Below are 24,072 nucleotides of genomic sequence, written 5' to 3' on the forward strand. Positions count from 1 at the left end.
CAGGTCCGCACGTTCCTGCAGGGAGTTTGCCACATAGTCCCACCTTACAAGCGTCCGCTGGAACCCTGGGATCTTAACAGGGTGCTAACGGCTCTTCAGAAACCACCTTTCGAGCCGCTGCGGGATGTCTCTCTATGACGTCTTTCGCAGAAGGTGGCCTTCCTAGTGACAGTCACATCACTTCGGAGAGTGTCTGAGCTAGCAGCGCTGTCATGCAAAGCCCCCTTCCTGGTGTTTCACCAGGAAAAGGTGGTTCTGCGTCCGGTCCCGGAATTTCTCCCTAAGGTGGTATCCCCTTTTCATCTCAATCAGGATATCTCCTTGCCTTCATTTTGCCCTAATCCAATTCACCAGTGTGAAAAGGATTTGCACTCTTTGGATCTTGTGAGAGCACTCCGGCTCTACGTGTCTCGCACGGCGCCCCTGCGTCGTTCAGATGCGCTCTTTGTCCTTGTCGCTGGCCAGCATAAGCGCAGGCTTCCAAGTCAACCTTGGCTCGGTGGATCAAGGAACCGATTCTCGAAGCCTACCGTTCTTCTGGGCTTCCGCTTCCTTCAGGGCTGAAAGCCCATTCTACCAGAGCCGTAGGTGCGTCCTGGGCTTTGCGGCACCGGGCTACGGCTCAGCAGGTGTGTCAGGCAGCTACGTGGTCTAGTCTGCACACTTTCACGAAACACTATCAAGTGCATACCTATGCTTCGGCAGACGCCAGTCTAGGTAGACGAGTCCTTCAGGCGGCGGTTGCCCACCTGTAAGAGGGGGCCGTTTTTTCGGCTCTTTTTATTGAGGTATTCTTTTACCCACCCAGGGACTGCTCTTGGACGTCCCAATTGTCTGGGTCTCCCAATGGAGCGACAATGAAGAAGAGAATTTTGTTTACTTACCGTAAATTCCTTTTCTTCTAGCTCCTATTGGGAGACCCAGCACCCGCCCCTGTGCCCTTCGGGCTGGTTGTTTTTTTTTTTTGTGTACACATGTTGTTCATGTTGAATTGTTCTTTTGGTTCATGGTTTTCAGTTCTCCGAACATCCTTCGGATTGCATTTACCTTAGACCAATTTATAAGTTTTCTCCTTCCTGCTTTTGCACCAAAACTGAGGAGCCCGTGATCCACGGGAGGGTGTATAGGCAGAGGGGAGGGGTTTACACTTTTTAAAGTGTAATACTTTGTGTGGCCTCCGGAGGCAGAAGTTATACACCCAATTGTCTGGGTCTCCCAATAGGAGCTAGAAGAAAAGGAATTTACGGTAAGTAAACAAAATTCCCTTCTTACATTTCTTTTTTTGCTGACCGCATGTTCACAAAAAAAAAAAATTACTGAGACATGTCCACATTTGAAGGATCAAAATTTTTCATGCAAGTCTAGGGGTCCGAAAAAGTCACTGAGGGTACGTGGATGACCTAAATCCGATGTCCGAATGAGGCCTAAGGGGGGGAACTATATCAAAGGGGATTAAAGGGAACCTGTCAGGTGTAATATGCACCCAGGACCGCGAACAGTTCTGGGTGTATATTGCTAATCCCTGCCTAACTGTCCCTGTATACACTAGCATAGATAAAGAGATCTTTAGAAAAAGTATTTCTAAAGATCTTATATCGTATGCTAATGGGCGCATGGAACTAGTCCCCTGGGCGTTAGTTCCCCTGGCTAGTCGGCCCAATTAGTAGGTTAGTACACCCCTGTGGGCGTGCTATCATGCAAATGAATGTGCAGCGTCACAGGATGATCTCACTCACATCGCCGCCGCCATCACGTCCGATGCTGGATTTCAACTCAGTGCGCAGGATTCTGGAGTTACAATCATGCGCACTATGAAGAGGGGTGTACGCGTCCTGGCCTCAAACTGAAGTAGTGCCCACACTCCGGGGTCATGCACTCTGAGCCGAAATCCAGCGTCCGGTGGTGGAGAGGTGAGTGACATCCTCCCGTGATGCTACACATTCATTAGTATGTTAGCACACACACAGGGCCTATTACAAATGGGGCCTACTAGCCAAGGGAACCAATGACCAGGGGACTAGTCCGCTCGCTCATTAGCATACGATAAAAAATCTTTAGAAATACTTTTTCTAAAGATCTCTTTATCTATGCTAGTGTATACAGGGACGGCTAGGCAGGGATTAGTAATATGCACCCAGAACTGCTCGTGCTCCTGGCTGCATATTGCACCTGACAGGTTCACTTTAACATGGTAAAAAAACAAACAGAAATAGCACATGAACTAACAGTTCTACATTGCATCACTCTTGGCCTTCGCGGACTTCTCTCCTACTTCATCACTGCTGTACTTCAACAGAAATTAGAACTCTGGACAGAAAATGAACTAGTAAAGGAAATAAATTGATGTTTTTTTGTCTTTGAATTTGTTTTTTTGTCTTTGGTTTTTTATTGCGCAAAAAGTTGCATATATTGTAAATATCATGTAAAAATGGCGCTAAAATTCTGGAATACTGAAACACAGATCTGGGTGGCGGGGGGAGTTTTGCGTCTTTTTTGAAATATGCAGGTGATGAATCGGGCAAAAAAATCTGGAATCACCAAACTCTGCTCATAGAGCGGGAAAAGGCGACCACATAAATAGGCTTAAAAAGGCACAAATAGAATACTGAATTGGGAGCAAACAAAAGGCACAAAACACCATAAACTAGATTTAAAAAACAAGCAGAAAGGCTATGATAAATCATGGCCACTATGATCACCAAAGCAATTGACTCCTGCGTAACAATGCCAATAAAGGATAAAAGCTTGTAATGGCAATGGTGACATTTTATTCTATCTTTGCATTAGAATGCCTCCAACATGGCTCTACTGTAATATTATTTATTATTATAGCGCCATTTATTCCATGGCGCTTTACAAGTGAAAGAGGGTATACGTACAACAATCATTAACAGTACAAAACAGACTGGTATAGGAGGAGAGAGGACCCTGCCCGCGAGGGCTCACAGTCTACAGGGAATGGGTGATGGTACAATAGGTGAGGACAGAGCTGGTTGCGCAGTGGTGTACTGGACTGAGGGCTATTGTAGGTTGTAGGCTTGTTGGAAGAGGTGGGTCTTCAGGTTCCTCTTGAAGCTTTCCACGGTAGGGTAGAGTCTAATATGTTGTGGTAGAGCGTTCCAGAGTATGGGGGATGCACGGGAGAAATCTTGTACGCGATTGTGGGAAGAGGAGATACGAGAGTAGAGAAGGAGATCTTGTGAGGATCTGAGGTTGCGTGCAGGTAGGTACCGGGAGACTTAGTCACAGATGTAAGGAGGAGACAGGTTGTGGATGGCTTTGTATGTCATGGTTAATGTTTTGAACTGGAGTCGTTGGGCGATGGGAAGCCAGTGAAGGGATTGGCAGAGTGGCGAGGCTGGGGAGTAGCGAGGGGAGAGGTGGATTAAGCGGGCCGCAGAGTTTAGGATAGATTGGAGGGGTGCAAGAGTGTTGGAAGGGAGGCCAGAGAGCAGGAGGTTGCAGTAGTCGAGGCGGGAGATGATGAGGGCATGCACTAATGTTTTTGCTGATTCTTGGTTATGAAAAGCACAGATCCGGGAGATATTTTTGAGTTGTAGTCTGCATGAGGTGAAGAGGGCTTGGATGTGGCTTGAAGCAGAATCGAGGGTCACTCCAAGGCAACGAGCGTGTGAGACTGGGGAGAGTGAGCAACCATCGAATGTGATGGAAAGGCTTGTTGGAGGAGATGAATGAGGAGGAGGAAAGACAATGAACTCTGTTTTGTCTATGTTAAGCTTTAGGAATCGCGCAGAGAAGAAAGATGAAATAGCAGACAGACATTTATTATTATTATTTATTATTATAGTGCCATTTATTCCATGGCGCTTTACAGTGAAAGAGGGTATACGTATAACAATCATTAACAATACAAAACAGACTGGTATAGGAGGAGAGAGGACCCTGCCCGCGAGGGCTCACAGTCTACAGGGAATGGGTGATGGTACAATAGGTGAGGACAGAGCTGGTTGTGCAGTGGTGTACTGGACTGAGGGCTATTGTAGGTTGTAGGCTTGTTGGAAGAGGTGGGTCTTGAGGTTCCTCTTGAAGCTTTCCACAGTAGGGGAGAGTCTGATATGCTGTGGTAGAGCGTTCCAGAGTATGGGGGAGGCACGGGAGAAATCTTGTACTTGATTGTGGGAAGAGGAGATAAGAGAGGAGTAGAGAAGGAGATCTTGTGAGGATCTGAGGTTGCGTGTGGGTAGGTTCCGGGAGACTAGGTCACATTTGTGAAATTGGTTAGTAGAGAGGTAATGTCACGTCCAGAGAGGTAGATCTGTGTGTCATCGGCATATGAATGCCCCCCCCCCCCCGCTCCCATCCATCTTTTTCTGAACACCTCTCAGCTGATTTATGACCACAGCAAAGGTCAGCTCAGCATTGATATGGTCTGTGGTTACAAATAAGCACAAGAAAAGCTCAGAAAAAGAGAGGCAAAGGAGTTCCAAACTTTCCGTCAAAATGAGCTCACTGACAGATTCTTAGATAACTCAATCTGTAGCCAGCAATATGCTGAGAAGCTATTAAAAGTTAATGATGCGAGCATTTTAATGTTACCAGGTTACATATTGTTCCCCCGCTTATAGAAATTGCTGTTGATGTGTGGAAAAAAATACAAAACACCAAAAAAATACCTACATCCTTTAAATCCATAACTCCTGAAAAAAAGACATCCAAGTGTGCACATGGCCGCGGATGAGACTCCAACAGTGAAAACAAGCTCTGATGGAACTTGGACTGTTTTATATTTATGTTTTTTGCATTCCTCTGCGTTCTGGCCTTTGTTATACACTGTTCAAAGAATTAAAGGGAACACTGAACCAACCGAATATACCGTAACTCATAGTTTATCAAACGTCTGTGAAATCAGTCTGTGCACTGAGGAATCACTAATTGACAATCAATGTCACCTGCTATTGTGTAAATGGAATAGACATCAGATGGAAATTATTGGCAATTATCAAATTATCAAGACCCCCTCAATAAAGGAGAGTTTCTGCAGGTGGGGAGCACAGACCACATCTCAGTACGATGATTGGCTGATGTATTGGTCACTTTTGGATGTTGGTTGTGCTCTCACACTCGTGGTAGCATGAGACGGACTCTACAACCCACACAAGGGGCACAGGTAGTACAGCTCATCCAGGATGGCACATCAATGGCAAGAAGGTTTGCCGTGTCTGTCAGCGTAGTGTCCAGAGGATGGAGGCGCTACCAGGAGACCGGCCAGAACACCAGGAGATGTAGAGGGGGGCCGTAGGAGGGCAACAACCCAGCAGCAGGACCGCTACCTCCGCCTTTGTGCAAGGAGGAGCACTGCCAGAGCCCTGCAAAATGTCCTCCAGCAGGCCACAAATGTGTATGTGTCTGTACAAACGGTGAGAAACCGATGGCATGAGCGCCCGACATCCACAGATGGGGGTTGTGCTCACTGCCCAACACCGGGCAGGACGCTTGGCATTTGCCACAGAACACCAGGATTGGCAAATTCGCCACTGACGCTCTGTGCTCTTCACAGATGAAAGCAGGTTCACACTGAGCACATGTGACAGACGTGACAGTCTGGAGACGCCGTGGAGAGCGTGGAGATCTGCCTGCAACATCCTTCAGCATGACCGGTTTGGCAGTGTGTCAGTAATGGTGTGGGGTGGCATTTCTTTGGAGGGCCGCACAGCCCTTCATGTGCTCGCCAGAGGTAGCCTGACTGCCATTAGGTACCGAGATGAGATCCTCAGACCCCTTGTGAGACCATATGTTGGTGCGGTTAGTCCTGGGTTCCTTCTAATGCAGGACAATGCCAGACCTCATGTGGCTGTAGTGCGTCAGCAGTTCCTGCAAGATGAAGGCTTTGAAGCTATAGACTTAGCCGCCCGTTCCCCAGACCTGAATCCGATTGAGCACATCTGGGACATCATGTCTCACTCCATCCACCAACGTCACGTTGCACCACAGACTGTCCAAGAGTTGGTGGATGCTTTAGTGCAGGTCTGGGAGGAGATCCCTCAGGAGACCATCCGCAACCTCGTCATTTTGACTTGTTTCCACTTTCATTTTGTGTGTGTCTTTTGTGTGTTAAAATGTTTGATTTCCATTGATGATTTTTGTGTCACGAATCATAGAGGAGCCTAAAAGCACAATAATAATAGAAAATCTATGACCCAAATGAGAAATATATATATTTTATTGACTCAATTATTAAAAAAGATATAAAACATACTGTACATACAGAAGCACTGACACAGGAATACAAGGCTAGCAAATAAAAGATAAATATCAGGAGCAAATTATATATATATATATATATATATATATATATATATATATATATATATATCTATATATATAATTGCCTTATTCTGTCTGTCTGTCTGTCTGTCTGTCTGTCTGTCTGTCATGCTCCGAAATTGTGTCCTTACGGTGACACAAAGCTGATTGGCCGCTGGGCTCGCCATGGCCCCGCCCCCCCACACGGATTGGCCTCTCGCCCCGGCTCTCTGCAGGCCCCGCCCCCTCACGCAATGCACGCTCGCTGTGGCCCAACTGACACGGGGCTCCGATTCCCAGGTGAGTACACACACACACATCAGATCACACTCACTCTCACACATCACATCCACACACTCACAACATGCTGGGATATCGCTTGCTTCTACACCGGCTCCGTCAGGATCCCGGCAGCGCCACACATAACCTTGCGATGCTGGGATCTTAACGGAGGCCGTGAAAGCTGGTAACCATTATACACATCGGGTAACTAAGGTCCCTTAGTTACCCGATGTGTATCATAGTTACCAGTGTACACCGGCTCACACTCACTCTCATACACATCACACACACATCACACACACATCACATCGCATCCACACATCAAGGTCCTGCAGCTGCAGAACATACATAACATAACAGCACACACACACACACACACACAAATCAGATCACACTCACTCACATACACACATCACATCGCATCCACATACTCACAACATCCTGGGATATCGCTTGCTTCTCGGCGGCGATATTGTGCTGTGAGCTTCCAGGACCTGAGGGAGGATCACATGGCCAGAAGCATGTGATATCCCCGGATGTTGTGAGTATCAGCGCGTATGTGCGATATCGTCAGTGTCTGTGTGTGTGAGTGTATGCGATCGGGTGTGTGTGAGTGGATGCGATCGGTTGTGTGGGTGAGTGGATGCGATCGGTTGTGTGGGTGAGTGGATGCGATCGGGTGTGGGTGAGTGTCGGCAGAGGAGCACGGCGTGCTGGAGGAGGCTGGGAGCAGAGAGGCTGATCTTGGGGAAGGCTGGGAGGGGGGGGGCTGATGCTGAGGGAGGCTGGAAGGAGAGAGGCTGAGCAAACGTGCTCCATCCGCCATACTGCGCACTCCCCATCGTGCTGCATCCCCCATGCTGCGCACTCCCAAACGTGGTCCATCCGCCATGCTGCGCACTCCCAAACGTGGTCCATCCGCCATGCTGCGCACTCCCAAACGTGGTCCATCCGCCATGCTGCGCACTCCCAAACGTGCTCCATCCGCCATGCTGCGCACTCCCAAACGTGCTCCATCCGCCATACTGCGCACTCCCCATCGTGCACCATCCGGCATGCTGCGCACTCCTAAGCGGATGGAGCATGATAGGGGGTGCGCAGCATGGCGGATGGAGCACGTTTGGGAGTGCGCAGCATGACGGATGGAGCACGTTTGGGAGTGCGCAGCATGACGGATGGAGCACGTTTGGGAGTGCGCAGCATGACGGATGGAGCATGTTTGGGAGTGCGCAGCATGCCGGATGGTGCACGATGGGGAGTGCGCAGTATGGCGGATGGAGCACGTTTGGGAGTGCGCAGTATGGCGGATGGAGCACGTTTCGGAGTGCGCAGCATGGCGGATGGAGCACGTTTAGGAGTGCGCAGCATGGCGGATGGACCACGTTTGGGAGCGCGCAGCATGGCGGATGGAGCACGTTTGGGAGTGCGCAGCATGGCGGATGGAGCACGTTTGGAAGTGCGCAGCATGGCGGATGGAGCACGTTTGGGAGTGCGCAGCATGGCGGATGGAGCACGTTTGGGAGTGCGCAGCATGCCGGATGGTGCACGATAGGGAGTGCGCAGCATGGCGGATGGAGCACGTTTGGGAGTGCGCAGCATGGCGGATGGAGCACGTTTGGGAGTGCGCAGCATGGCGGATGGACCACGTTTGGGAGTGCGCAGCATGGCGGATGGAGCACGTTTGGGAGTGCGCAGCATGGCGGATGGAGCACGTTTCGGAGTGCGCAGCATGGCGGGTGGAGCACGTTTGGGAGTGCGCAGCATGGCGGATGGAGCATGATAATGGGTGCGCAGCATGGCGGATGGAGCACGTTTGGGAGTGCGCAGCATGGCGGATGGAGCACGTTTGGGAGTGTGCAGCATGGCGGATAGAGCACGATGGGGAGTGCGCAGTATGGCGGATGGAGCACGTTTGGGAGTGCGCAGTATGGCGGATGGAGCACGTTTCGGAGTGCGCAGCATGGCGGATGGAGCACGTTTGGGAGTGCGCAGCATGGCGGATGGACCACGTTTGGGAGCGCGCAGCATGGCGGATGGAGCACGTTTGGGAGTGCGCAGCATGGCGGATGGAGCACGTTTGGGAGTGCGCAGCATGGCGGATGGAGCACGTTTGGGAGTGCGCAGCATGCCGGATGGTGCACGATGGGGAGTGCGCAGTATGGCGGATGGAGCACGTTTGGGAGTGCGCAGCATGGCGGATGGAGCACGTTTAGGAGTGCGCAGCATGGCGGATGGACCACGTTTGGGAGTGCGCAGCATGGCGGATGGAGCACGTTTGGGAGTGCGCAGCATGGCGGATGGAGCACGTTTGGGAGTGCGCAGCATGGCGGGTGGAGCACGTTTAGGAGTGCGCAGCATGGCGGATGGAGCATGATAGGGGGTGCGCAGCATGGCGGATGGAGCACGTTTGGGAGTGCGCAGCATGGCGGATGGAGCACGTTTGGGAGTGTGCAGCATGGCGGATGGAGCACGATGGGGAGTGCGCAGCATGGCGGATGGAGCACGTTTGGGAGTGCGCAGCATGGGGGATGCAGCACGATGGGGAGTGCGCAGTATGGCGGATGGAGCACGTTTGGGAGTGCGCAGCATGGCGGATGGACCACGTTTGGGAGTGCGCAGCATGGCGGATGGAGCACGTTTCGGAGTGCGCAGCATGGGGGATGCAGCACGATGGGGGGTGCGCAGCATGGGAGATGGAGCACGATGAGAGGTGCACACCTCCCCCCAACACACACACACACGCGCACTGCACAACACACACACACTAGGAATCACAAACAACGCCCTACACAGACACCCACACACACAGACAACGCTGCACACACAAATATACGCACATACTGCACAACACACACATTGCTCAAAACATACCTCCCCCCAAAACACACCACACCCACACAAACCGCACAACACACACACACACACAACACTACAGACACACAGCGCTCCACAAACAACGCAACACACGCAACACACATACAACACCGCTCTCACCCCCCGCGACACTCAGAACATGTACAGCGCCCTACACAAACACTTGGTAACTACACACAACAACATCTATATATATAACAAAAATCATACATGAACTACACAATACGTAAATTCTAGAATACCCGATGCGTAGAATCGGGCCACCTTCTAGTATATATATATATATATATATAATATATATATATAATTTAAAAAAAGGATTTATAATAGTGTCGTAAATGGATACTTACAAAGTGTATATCTTTGAGTCCCAACTAACAAAACTAAATGGAAAATGAAAATTTGCGAAGAAAAATATAAATAGTGAGCAATTGAGAGCTGAATGAAATGAGAAAAAAGTAATATGAAATAGCTAATAACCAATGAATATGGAAAAAAAAGTGCACAGTGGCATGTGAATCAACTCACCAGTCAAGAAAATGCACCTGACGAGTATTTCGCATATAGCTCTGCTAGAGGTGACCCATGTACTGAGCATAGTGGAAATCAAAGGGGAACTTTTTCGGGAAATCTTCTGGAAAACTACTAGTTTCCTATTAAGCTCTATTATACTCGGTACATGAGTTGAGCCCATGTGAGCGTCCAACTGCTTGTTATGAGTACTGAGCACCCGAGCATGGTAGTGCCCGCTCATCACTAGTTATGAGTACTGAGCACCTGAGCATGGTAGTGTCCGCTCATCACTAGTTACGAGTACTGAGCACCCGAGCATGATAGTGCCCGCTCATCACTAGTTACGAGTACTGAGCACCCAAGCATGGTAGTACCCGCTCATCACTAGTTACCAGTACTGAGCACCCGAGCATGGTAGTGCCCGCTCATCACTAGTTACAAGTACTGAACACACGAGCATGGTAGTGCCCGCTCATCACTAGATATGAGTACTGAGCGAGCATGGTAGTGCCCGCTCATCACTAGTTCCGAGTACTGAGCACCCGAGCATGGTAGTGCCCGCTCATCACTAGTTACGAGTACTGAGCACCCGAGCATGGTAGTGCCCGCTCATCACTAGTTACCAGTACTGAGCACCCGAGCATGGTAGTGCCCGCTCATCACTAGATATGAGTACTGAGCACCCGAGCATGGTAGTGCCCACTCATCACTAGTTACGAGTACTGAGCACCCGAGCATGGTAGTGCCCGCTCATCACTAGTTACCAGTACTGAGCACCCGAGCATGGTAGTGCCCGCTCATCACTAGATATGAGTACTGAGCACCCGAGCATGGTAGTGCCCACTCATCACTAGTTACGAGTACTGAGCACCCGAGCATGGTAGTACCCGCTCATCACTAGTTACCAGTACTGAGCACCCGAGCATGGTAGTGCCCGCTCACCACTAGTTACGAGTACTGAGCACCTGAGCATGATAGTGCCCGCTCATCACTAGTTATGAGTACTGAGCACCCGAGCATGGTAGTACCCGCTCATCACTAGTTACCAGTACTGAGCACCCGAGCATGGTAGTGCCCGCTCATCACTAGTTACGAGCACTGAGCACCCGAGCATGGTAGTGCCCACTCATCACTAGTTACCAGTACCACGCATCTGAGCATGGTAGTGCCCGATCATCACTAGTTACCAGTACCGCGCATCTCAGCATGGTAGTGCCCGCTCATCGCTACTGGTAACACTATATTATATGTGACTCCAAAGAGTGTGTAGTGTTTTTTTACGGTTGAGGCCGCTTTCACACATCCAGCATTTCTCCCATTTGTCGGATTTGGTGCGCTCCTGTACAGTGTATACAGTACAGCGGCTGCGCTGCAACTTCCTGGTCACATGCTCCGGTCACATGACAGCACGTAACCAGAGCTTGTCGCACAGCCACTGTACTGTATACACTGTACGGGAGCGCGCTGGATCCGACAAATGGGAGAAAAGCCGGATGTGTGAAAGCGGCCTTATTGATGAAGTATAGATCCCCTTTAAGAACATATAATACCTTTTCACTGCAGGTTTGTTTTATTTTCAAGAAGGAAACCTCCTATGTGTGTGAGTTTTTAATTACCGTAGTAATCTTGTTTGTAATCCTATAGGCACTCTCCAGAACCAAAGTCCGGCCCTGAATCTGGTACAGAATTTAACCCTCGTTCTAGAATCTGAGTCCGGCCATTCCACTGAAACAAAGGCAAACAAGGAGCAAACCTCACTTGCCGGAATTGTGGAGAGCAGTACAAGCCATGGTAACTTTTACTAAAGCACCGATACATCCAATAAAGACCTCATGTGGATGTTTATGGGGGTAGGATATGGATTCAGACATATAATGTTGATATAATCTGAGCTGTATACATCTGTATACAATGAGCTCCCTCTAGTGGCAGCTGCAGGTCACTGCTAGTAAAGTGCCGTAGTTTAATGCTGGGCACCATATCACTTGTTTGTTCTGTCTATACTGGTTTTCGGTTGCCACCTTTTACTATTGGCTCTATTTGGCCATAATATATGACATCCATTTATATTTAGGTGCAGTATTTTGGCTATAGCAACCAGTTGAGGGGCATATATTGCCCTGTAACACCCCCCTTGATGTAAAATGACTACCAGCTTATCCTATTCCCCTGGAATGGGTATTCAATGGTTTAGCCTGATGAACATATTGGGGGAATGAAGAATGGAATAGTGGCCAGAAACATTAACATTACATTTATGAGCTTCTTTAATATCTCTCTATATAAGCCACATTATGTTCTTTCACCGTTTGCTAATTGCTCATAATGTATCACTTTACTGCACTGCAGCAAAGAAAGCCGCATGACTAGCAGATTTGCCATATGGAGACACTCAGGGTGATAATTAAGTTGTAAAAAAAAACCTATACATAATAGTTTTCTGTATAAAATAGATTGAACCTTAAAGGGGCAGTAAACCCAACTGTCTGAGGATATGTATAGGGAGATCTTTGATTAATGTATACCAGGAGTGGTCTGAAATGCAAATTCATGGATGATTTCCAGTCCAGCCCAGTCTCCGGAATGGAGAACTGTAGAATCTTAGCGGAAATTTGACTTGTTAGGTAATCAGGGGTTAAGAATTTGATTATTGGGGCTATGCTGGTAACACTCTCTACTCTTATTACGTTAATTTGCAGACGAGACATCCACAGCTGCAGGAGAAGCCATACTGGTGGAAGAAGAGGCGTTCCTATCCCAAGAAGACGAAAACTCCTCCTCTGCTGAAGAAGAATCCTCCTCCGCTGAAGAAGAATCCTACTCCGCTGAAGAATTCACCTCCCCTGTGGAAGAAATCACCACTGTGACTGCAGAAAGAACCTCACCCTCTGTGAAGGAGACCTCGCCTGTGAAGGAGACCTCGCCTGTGAAGGAGACCTCGCCTGTGAAGGAGGCGTCGCCTGTGAAGGAGACCTCGCCTGTGAAGGAGACCTCGCCTGTGAAGGAGGCCTCGCCAGGGAAGGAGGGCTCGCCAGGGAAGGAGGGCTCGCCTGCGAAGGAGACCTCGCCAGGGAAGGAGACCTCGCCAGGGAAGGAGACCTCGCCAGGGAAGGAGACCTCGCCTGCGAAGGAGACCTCGCCAGCGAAGGATACCTCGCCAGCTGCAGATGTGACGTCGCCAGCTGCAGATGTGACGTCACCAACCGCAGAAAACTCATCAGCAAAAGCAAACGAGGCTGAAACCATCACTCCACCATCCATGGAAACGCTGGAAGGAGCTGCAAAATCTGTGCACATTGCTGACTTTGAAACGGTTTGTTACAGAAAGACCTCTGTCTGAACTCACGTCTCCCTTCTTGCATCTGTCCTTTGTGTGTCACGTCATCATTCTGCACCGGGCTGTAATGCTGGCACTGTTAACCTACTATCTGTGCTGTCTCTCTCCTTGCTTTGTCTAGATCTAATTGGGTATGAGTGATGGTACCTACCAGTAGCATATTGTGTATGACTTGATCATGTGCAGTGGGGGAAGGAAAGTGACAATTGATTATTTCTGATTTAGAAAAAAATGGTAGTCTTTCCGTTGTTTGGAAGAAAGCAGTTTTAGCTTCCTAATACTTAGCCCCTTAACAACTGCGTGCATTAATATTAAGTCCTAAGCGATCATAGTCTAATCCCCGCCGGCTACTGCCGGCAACCGGCGGGGATCCACACACGTCAGCTGATTTGTACAGCTGACGTGTGCCTCACAGGCACAAGTGGATCCACGTTCCGCCCGTGTCTTTTAACCCCTTAAATGGTGCTGTCAAAATGTAACAAAGCCATCTAAATCCCCGGCGCGGTAAATCTACTCACTGGGCTCCATCGACATTGCAGTGACGTGATCCCTGTGAGCCGATGGTTGTGACTGTAGCACAGGGTCATGTGATGACTCTTGTAGCACACATGAGTCACTTCCTCTTTCACCCGGCCGGCTGCTGCCAGTGACAGGAGGTGAGTTTTTCTGCTGATCTCAGGTGTGGCTGTGATCAACAGAAATGAATGAGCGATCAGACTGCTGATCCTTATAGTCCCCTAGGGGAATTAGTAAAATAAAAAAAATAAAAAAATAAAAAAGATTAAAGTTCAAATCACCCCCCTTTCGCCCCATTGAAAATTAAAGGGTTAAAAAAATGAAAACTATACACACATATTTGGTATCGCCGTGTTCAGAAATGCCCGATCTATCAAAATCTAAAATCAATTAATCTGATCGGTAAATGGCGTAGCACCAAAAAAAAAAAACCTAAACGCCAAAATTGTTTTTTGGTCACCACAAATTTTGTGCGAAATACAATAACAGGCGATCAAAACATAGCATCTGTGCAAAAATGGTACCATTAAAAACATCAGCTCGAGATGCAAAAAAATAAGCAGTCACTGAGCCATAGACCCCAAAAAATGAGAACGCTACGGGTTGTGGAAAATGGCGCAAACCATACACCACTTTTCTTTATCGTTCCTATGGGAGACCCAGACATTGGGTGTACAGCTTCTGCCTCCGGAGGACACACAAAGTACTACACTCAAAAGTGTAGCTCCTCCCTCTGAGCCTATACACCCCCTGGAGAACCAGATCTAACCAGTTTTATCGCTTTGTGTTCAGGAGGTCATACATCCACACATGCATTCTCATCTGATTTTTCATTTTTGGAAAGAGTTTGAAGAAAAGCGGGTCCAAGCCTGGATCCCCGGCATGTCCCTTCTCACCCCACTGTGTCGGCGGTGCTGTTAAGGTTGATTCCAAGGCTGGAGCCTTACATGCCGTGCTTCTTCACCATCCCTCCGGGGCTCTGGTTTGAAGTGGGAGCCAGCACGGTTCTCCATGCTTGGCATGAGACCGGTCTCCATCCGCAGCCCTTCAGGACCCTGCTGGACCGGAGCACTCATCCCTCAGGGACTTGGAACCCTGCGTCTCAGCAAGCTAAGTACCTGGGACGGTTATATATGGGGGTCCCTTGTACTTTATTGTTGTGGGAGAGTGTGCTGAGTGATTTTTCTGACATTTCCGGCGGGTTCTCTGGCTGCCGCCTGAGAACTGCGCCGATGGTGCCTGCGCGTCGGCCGCACCGCTCAAATTTAGGCCCCGGCTTCGCCGGAGGCCTACTTTCGGTTTCACTGCCCTCGCATGTCATTCATGCAGAGGAACAGCGCGGCTCCGCCCAGCGGCCGTTCTACAAAGGGGAGAGACACTCCTCACTGAGTACATGTCCCCTCCCCTGTGAATCTCTTTGGCCCTCCAGATCCCGCTCTCAGAGTGAGTCCCGCCCCCTCTCTTCACTCCGGTGGCCATTTTCTCAGCGGTTTTCCCTGCGATCACCACTGGTCTGCAGCATCCCTGCTGAGGTGCTTGGGAGTCCGGGCTTCGGGATCTGGAGGGCACACAAACCGCTCCAGCGGTCTGGTAAGCCACAACCTCTGGTTGTGGACCTTCTGTATATACTCTCTGGGGGTCATTCTGGCAGAGCCCTCACTCCAGCAGCATGTCACACACGAGGAGCAAGGCTCCAAAGCTGTTTTCAGTATGCACTGCATGTAGGCTCCTACTGCCAGAACCGAGCACCTATCCACATTGTGATGCCTGCTCTAACTTGACGTTGCCTCAGCCTGAAATCGCACCCCCAGGGGTCTCTCAGGCTGCTCCGGCTCCTGTGGCTGAACCCCCGGCTAGGGTAGAATCCTTAACCAGGTCTATCTCCCAGTCTTTTGCTGACTCCATGGGACATCTGTCCAGGACTTTGCTGAGCATGCATCAGCCCCCTTCACAGGGTGCCTCTGCTGCTAGGTCTCTCTCAGGACCGGAGCTCACAGAGGATTCATCATCTGGTCCCAGGCCCCGTCCTTCTAAAAAGAGACGCAGGGCTCCTTCATCCCACGGCTCGGTTTCAGAAGCTGACTCGCAGGATGAGGAGGATGCCTTTACTGGGGGCTCGGAGACTGCCTCCATGTGCCCCATTGGTCTGTCTGATAATGACTCAGATGTTAGTGATTTGATTGCGTCCATTAATTCTGTACTGGATCTCAATCCGCCAGTATCAGAGGAGCAACACTCTCTGGCAGAAAAGCACCAGTTTACCTCGCCTAAGAGGACGAAGAGTGTGTTCTTTAACCACTCCAGTTTTCAGGCCGCTGTGACCAAGCCCAGGGCCTGCCCTGACAAACGCTTCCCTAAGCGTGGTTCTGATGACCGTTTTCCCTTTCCACCTGAGGTGGTCAAGGAGTGGGCTCATTCGCCAAAGGTAGACCCCCCGGTGTCTAGACTCTCAGCCCGGACCGTTGTATCAGTGGCTGATGGCACCTCGCTTAAGGATTCCACTGACCGCCAGGTTGACCTTCTGGCCAAATCCGTATATGAGGCGGCAGGGGCCTCGTTCGCCCCGACTTTTGCAGCAGTGTGGGCTCTCAAAGCCATCTCTGCTTCCCTAGAGGAGATGCATTCCCTCACTAAGGAATCTATGCCTGAGATGTTTGCCCTAACTTCCCAAGCTTCGGCTTTTTCATCCTATGCCATGTCTGCTATGCTGGAGGCTTCTCACCGCACTGCGGTGGCTTCGGCTAATTCCCTCGCTATCCTCAGGATCTTGTGGCTTCGAGAGTGGAAGGCAGATGCTTCTTCTAAGAAGTACCTTGCTGGGCTCCCTTTTGCTGGGTCCCGGCTGTTCGGAGAACAGCTGGATGAAATTATTAAGGAAGCTACTGGCGGGAAGAGTACTTCCATGCCACAAACCAAAACCAAGAAACCTGTCCAGGGTAGGAACCAGTCGAGGTTTCGTTCCTTTCGTTCCTCCAACTGGTCGTCCTCTAATCCAGCTGGCGCACAAAAGCGCGTCCACAGAAGACCGCAGGTGCTGCTGCCACTAAGGCAGCCTCCTCTTGACTGTCCGCACCAGCAACGTCCTTAGTCGGTGGCAGGCTCTCCCACTTTGGCGACGTGTGGTTTCAACACGTCTCCGATCAGTGGGTGCGGGATATCATCTCCCACGGCTACAGGATAGAATTCTCTTCCAGCCCGCCAAACAGATTTTTTCTGTCAACTCCCCCCCCCCTGCTCCAAGGCCGCCGCCTTCTCTCAGGCCGTGGCATCCTTGCAGGCCAACGGAGTAATTGTACCGGTTCCCGCCCGGGAACGGTTCAGAGGTTTCTACTCAAATCTCTTCCTAGTCCCCAAAAAGGACGGTTCCTTCCGGCCCATCCTGGATCTCAAGCTTCTCAACAAGCATGTTCAGGTGCGGCATTTTCGCATGGAGTCTCTGCGGTCAGTCATTGCCTCAATGACCCAAGGGGATTTCCTGGCATCCATCGACATCAGAGATGCCTATCTGCATGTGCCAATTGCAGTTTCACACCAGCGTTGGCTACGTTTTGCAATCGGAGAGGAACATTTCCAATTCATGGCTCTCTCCTTCGGGTTAGCCACGGCCCCTCGAGTATTCACCAAGGTCATGGCAGCAGTGGTTGCGGTTCTGCACCTACAGGGGTTGGTAGTGATTCCTTACCTGTACGACCTTCTAATCAAGGCTTCATCCAGCGCAGACTGTCAGCGGAGTGTCTCGCTCACTCTTGCCACTCTAGCCCAATTCGGGTGGATTGTCAATCTTCCCAAATCCTCTCTGACTCCGACCCAGAGTCTCACGTACCTAGGGATGCAGTTCGAGACTCTGCCGGCACTTGTGAAGTTGCCCTTAGTCAAACAGCAGTCCCTCCAACTGGCGGTCCGCGCTCTGCTGAGGTCCCGCCGTTATTCCATCAGGCACCTGATGCAGGTGCTGGGTCAGATGGTGGCGTCAATAGAGGCTGTTCCCTTTGCCCAGTTTCATCTGCGGTCACTGCAGCTGGACATTCTTCGCTGTTGGGACAAGCGGCCTTCCTCCTTGCACAGGTTAGTGGCTCTGTCGCCACAGACCAGGAGCTCTCTTCAGTGGTGGCTTCGGCCCCTCTCTCTGTCTCAGGGGCGCTCCTTCCTGACCCCGTCCTGGGTGGTTCTCACCACGTATGCCAGTCTCTCCGGCTGGGGAGCGGTATGTCTCCACCACCGAGCGCAGGGCACTTGGACTCCGTCCGAGTCAGCCCTCTCGATCAATGTGCTGGAAACCAGAGCTGTGCTTCTAGCTCTCCTAGCCTTTCACCACCTGTTGGCGGGCAAGCACATTCGAGTCCAGTCAGACAACGCGACAGCAGTTGCCTACATCAATCACCAAGGCGGGACACGCAGCCGCCTGGCAATGTTGGAGGTACAACGCATCCTTCAATGGACGGAGGACTCCAAGACCACCATATCCGCAGTCCACATCCCAGGCGTGGAAAACTGGGAAGCAGATTATCTCAGCCGTCAAACCGTGGACAGTGGCGAGTGGTCCCTGCATCCGGCAGTGTTTCAGTCAATCTGCCGCAAATGGGGCACTCCGGACGTGGACCTAATGGCATCCCGTCACAACAACAAGGTTCCGGTTTACGTGGCTCGCTCCCACGATCCCCAGGCCTTCGCCGCGGACGCTCTGGTTCAAGACTGGTCCCAGTTTCGTCTGTCCTACGTGTTTCCCCCTCTAGCTCTCTTGCCCAGAGTTCTGCGCAAGATCAGAATGGAGGGCCGTCGAGTCATTCTCATTGCTCCGGACTGGCCCAGGCGAGCTTGGTACCCAGACCTGCTCCATCTGTCCGTAGAGGTGCCGTGGCATCTTCCGGACCGTCCAGACCTTCTCTCACAAGGTCCGTTTTTCCACCAGAATTCTGCGGCTCTCAGATTGACGGCGTGGATCTTGAGTCCTGGATCTTGACGGCTTCTGATATCCCTCCTGAAGTCATCTCCGCTATGACTCGGGCCCGTAAGTCCTCCTCTGCCAAGATCTATCACAGGACTTGGAAGATTTTCCTGTCCTGGTGTCGCTCTTCCGGCCATTCTCCTTGGCCTTTTTCCTTGCCGACCCTTCTGTCTTTTCTACAGTCCGGTCTGCAGCTGGGATTGTCCCTCAACTCTCTCAAGGGACAAGTTTCGGCTCTGTCAGTGCTGTTCCAGCGGCGTATTGCCCGGCTGGCTCAGGTCCGCACCTTCATGCAAGGTGCGTCTCACATCATTCCGCCTTACCGGCGGCCCTTGGATCCCTGGGACCTCAATTTGGTTCTCACGGCTTTGCAGAAACCCCCCTTTGAACCTCTCAGGGAGGTTTCTTTGTTTCGTCTTTCACAGAAAGTGGTCTTTCTAGTAGCCATAACTTCCTTCAGGAGAGTCTCTGATTTAGCTGCGCTCTCTTCGGAGTCACCTTTTTTGGTTTTTCATCAAGACAAGGTGGTTCTCCGTCCGACTCCGGACTTTCTCCCTAAGGTGGTTTCTCCTTTCCACCTTAACCAGGACATTACCCTTCCTTCCTTTTGTCCGGCTCCTGTTCATCGCTTTGAAAAAGCGTTGCATACTCTGGATCTGGTGCGGGCGCTCCGGATCTATGTGTCTCGCACCGCTGCTATTAGGTGGTGCACCTCTCTTTTTGTGCTAACCACAGGTCGGCGTAAGGGCCTCTCTGCTTCTAAGCCGACCTTAGCCCGATGGATCAGGTCCACCATTTCGGAGGCCTACCTGTGTTCTCAGGTGCTTCCCCCGCCGGGGATCAAGGCACACTCGACCAGAGCTGTCGGTGCCTCTTGGGCTTTCAGGCACCAGGCTACGGCTCAGCAAGTCTGTCAGGCTGCCACTTGGACTAGCCTGCATACCTTTTCAAAGCACTACCAAGTGCATGCTCATGCTTCGGCAGATGCGAGCTTGGGCAGACGCATCCTTCAGGCGGCTGTCGCCCACTTGTGAAGTTAGGCTCCGCCTACGTCTCAGTTTTTCTGTTTATTCCCACCCATGGACTGCTTTGAGACGTCCCAATGTCTGGGTCTCCCATAGGAACGATAAAGAAAAAGAGAATTTTGTTTACTTACCGTAAATTCTTTTTCTTATAGTTCCGTATTGGGAGACCCAGCTCCCTCCCTGTTGCCTGTTGGCAGTTTCTTGTTCCGCGTGTTATCACCGGCTGTTGTCGTAGACAGAGACTCCGGTTATTCCGGTTCTGGCTCTGTTTTTACTTGTGGGTGGCTATTCTCCTTCAGCTTTTGCACTAAACTGGTTAGATCTGGTTCTCCAGGGGGTGTATAGGCTCAGAGGAAGGAGCTACACTTTTGAGTGTAGTACTTTGTGTGTCCTCCGGAGGCAGAAGCTATACACCCAATGTCTGGGTCTCCCAATACGGAACTATAAGAAAAATAATTTACGGTAAGTAAACAAAATTCTCTTTTTTTGGACAAACGTCTGATTTTTTTTAACCCCTTAGATAAGAGTAAATCTATCCATGTTTGGTGTCTATGAACTCGTACCGACCTAAGGCATCACACAGACACATCCGTTTTACCATATAGTGAACACGGTGAACAAAATATCTCAAAAAACAATCATGCAATCACACTGTTTTTTGCAATTTTTCTGCATTTGGATTTTTTTAATTTTGGAAATATATTTTATATAATATCATTTTTTTTCTAATACCATTCAGTCCTTTTTTATCTTTTGGACAATCCCTTTAAAACTATAATTTGCCCACAGTAGACTAGATAGGAAAGGTCTGGTTTAGGAAACTCAATTTTAAATACTCTAATAATAAAATTGAGGATTTTCTCCCATGTGAGAGCTTTATTTTTATTTTTTTTAGCCAAAGTAGAGGGGTTACAAAAATAGTCTCTGGATTTGAAGAATTGGGAATGGTTGGCGGAAAAATGCAATTTCATCATTGTGACTCTCATTCATTGATGTTGTCGAAAAATATATATATAACGTATCAGTGACCAACTCTAGAACAGTGCCGTACGGTTTGCAGGCCACATGTAGGATACCAAACCTTTCCTTTCGCGTCCAGTTTATGTTCATAGGCCTTGTTACTATGATTTTGAGCAGTGTAATTCTACATATACACCGAACAGCCATAACATTGACCCCTTGTATTACAACCAGCTTCTTCTGCTGATGGAAAGGGCACAGCTCCTCTGCACATCCCCGAAACACAACTATTCCTGATTGCAGGAAAATCATTTGCAATCTGGACTTTCCAGGGAAGGAAAGTTGATACCGTTGGTAGGTGTAGTGAATGACATTGATAATCTGGTGACAATGCCATTATGGGATGGGATTGATTAGACAGCAAGTGGACACAGCTCTTGAAGTGGTTATTGAAATCGGGAAAAGTGAGGATTACCCAAGACAGGGTCCAAAATGGGCCGACTAGACTATGTGGGTCAGAGAATCTCCAAGCAGGTCTTGTGTAGTGCCTTAGTATGCAAAGGTTAATACCAACCTAAATAAGGTGCAAGGAAGGAAAACTGGTTACAGGGGCACGGCTTCCAAAGGGTTATGGGTTGTAGCACAAGTAGTCTAAAAAAGTTACTGTTGGCTATGATAGAAGGATATTTCTTGCTTAGCATTGACACTTGCGTAGCCGCAGTCCAAAGAGCTCGTGTTGACCCCAGTCAACCTTTATAATGGACACAGGACACCTATAATGGACACAGAACCATCAAAACTGGACCATGGAGCAATGGAAGAAAGAGCCTGGTGTTATTAATCTCGTTTTGTTTTATATCATATCAATGGCTAGGGAAGCAAGGGCACAAAATACACTATGGGATGAAGGCCGACTGGACTGTGTTCTTTTGGGAAACCTTGGCTCCCAGATGTTATTTTGACATGTACCACCTACCGTAGACCCTTTAATGGCAGCAGTAGCCTCTATGGCAGTGTTCCCCAACTCCAGTCCTCAAGGCCCACTGTTCTGTCCCCACTTAGAGGCGATTGAAGGCAGGTAGTTGGGTAGAGGTGTGAGGAGTCTTACCTTCGTTTCCACTAGGTGAGACAGACATGACCAGAGCGCTCCAGGGTAGATGGATTTAAATGTACACACGCTGAGGTGAAGCAACGGTGGTTTATTTTTTCCTTCATGAACGAAAACGTGCAGCAGTACAATGATCAAGTGGCTGTAACTGTGGTAGTCTTGTGATGATTGTCCTAGAGCTGCTACTGGTGAAAAACTTTTCCTTTCTGAAGCCCAAAGGACAGAGATGTGCTCCTCACAATGCACTGACTAAAACTGAAACTAAAGGTGGTGTCACACATAGCGACGCAGCAGCGATCACGACCAGCGATCTGACCTTATCAGGATCGCTGCTGCGTCATTACATGGTCGCTGGTGAGCTGTCAAACAGGCAGATCTCACCAGTGACCAGCCCCCAGCCAGCAGCGACGCGTGGAAGCGTAACTAAGGTAAATATCGGGTAACCAAGGAAAGCACTTCTCTTGGTTACCTGATATTTACCTTAGTTACTAGCCTCCGCCGCTCTCACTCTGCCAGTACCGGCTCCCTGTTCCCTGCACTCTTAGCCAGAGTACACATCGGGTTAGTTACCCGATGTGTACTCCAGCTACGTGTGCAGGGAGCCGGCACTGGCAGCGTGAGAGCACACCGTTTAGCGCTGGCTCCCTGCACTCCTAGCCAGAGTACACATCCGGTTAATTACTCGATGTGTACTCCAGCTACGTGTGCAGGGAGCAGGGAGCCGGCACTGGCAGCGTGAGAGCGGCGGACGCTAGTAACTAAGGTAAATATCAGGTAACCAAGGAAAGGACTTCTTGGTTGTCCGATGTTTACCTTAGTTACAGCTAACCGCAGGCTGCCAGACGCCGGCTCCCTGCTCCCTGCTCGCTTCAGTTCGTCGCTCTCTCGCTGTCACACACAGCAAAGGAAAACATGAACGTATATACATTGAATAACATTAATTAAATAACAGTCGATATGATCATTAAAGGTTTTAAAGAAAACAGGTAGGAACAGCACAGCCACCAACAGATCAGGTTTTCAGGGTTTCCTTACTGTTGCATGGGTGATGGAAGTACTCCCTGTACAATACTGAGGAAATCCTGAAAATCTGATCTGTTGGTGGGCCTTGAGGACTGGCGATGAGGAACACTGCCCTATGGGCAGTTGCTGTTCTTCAGCAGGATAACGCGCCCCATCACACATAAATTGTTCTTGATGAACCTGACAAAGAGTTCAGGGGGCGGCTTGTCTCCAAATTGGCAAGATTTCAAACCGATTGACCATCTGTCCAAGAAGACGTCTGGTCCATGGAGACGGCAACTCACAATGTATAGGACCCAAAGGATCTGGTGTTGAAACTTGCAACAGGACACCTTCTGAAATCTTTCGAAGTTTGTCATGACCCGTTAGAGTCTATTACCGGCATGAGAAGGAACACGTTAAAGTATTACCGGTGGTTCAATGTTATGATTAAATGGCCCATGTAAATACCAAGGGTGATAATTAGTGATTTTTCGTAGGATTATACATCTCACGTTCTTTAGATTGTCATCATGTATAACAACTTATGTAAATTCTGTTTTTTTATTAGTTTGCAAGAGAAAATGAAATGTGTAAATGAGCGGCAGTTGTCAGCTATTCTTATATCCGCCTTCTGTGGTATAACACCCATCGTATGTGATAATTATATCCCTCTGTACTACTTCTTGTCCGAGACTGCAACTTTAGATGTAGGGGCTTTCTATTAAACTCCAAACAGAGGCAGAACTGAGTAAAGTGGGTCATATCGGGCCTTATTTGTAATCCATATTTCATCTATTTTTTGCAGATTAGTCATGTTTCATTCTATACCAATAATGCTTCTCACATGTTTTTTTTTATGTCCATTTTTTAAAAAACTCTTATCCAGAATGTATGGCCGCCATTAAACGCTAGCAGCCTCACCTTCCTTTACCGATTCAGACAATGCTAGGTATAATACATCATCCAATGTGGCATTTCAATGGTTAAGTCAGGAAGTGATATTTCCACATTAGACAAAGTTTATATCTTTTTCCAGTTTCTTAAAAGCTGCAAAGTGAGAGTCGCTTAATAATACATGTCCAGAGGCGAAGAATTCACTCCGCGATTGTGCATTAGGCCAATGTCTGGTAATGCTGCAATCCGCTGATGTGATTGGGGGACGGTGGGGGGATCTGTACCCGGCTTACAATGCAATCATTATTTAAAACTTCTTGAAGAAATATTTAATAGGCAGGACGTAGGC

The 24,072-nt window shown here is 49.4% G+C and overlaps 1 protein-coding gene across 1 annotated transcript in view; it reads left to right on the top strand.

Annotated features, from left to right (window-relative positions):
* Positions 1 to 24,072, top strand: part of CCDC9 (coiled-coil domain containing 9) — a 117,509-nt gene that overhangs the window by 86,204 nt on the left and 7,233 nt on the right. The window contains exons 13-14 of the mRNA XM_075323669.1: positions 11,578 to 11,724; positions 12,633 to 13,246. Coding sequence (XP_075179784.1) covers positions 11,578 to 11,724; positions 12,633 to 13,246 — 761 coding nt within the window. The remainder of the gene's footprint in view (positions 1 to 11,577; positions 11,725 to 12,632; positions 13,247 to 24,072) is intronic.

Source organism: Anomaloglossus baeobatrachus, chromosome 9 (assembly GCF_048569485.1).
Source record: "Anomaloglossus baeobatrachus isolate aAnoBae1 chromosome 9, aAnoBae1.hap1, whole genome shotgun sequence".
Lineage (NCBI taxonomy): Eukaryota > Metazoa > Chordata > Amphibia > Anura > Aromobatidae > Anomaloglossus > Anomaloglossus baeobatrachus.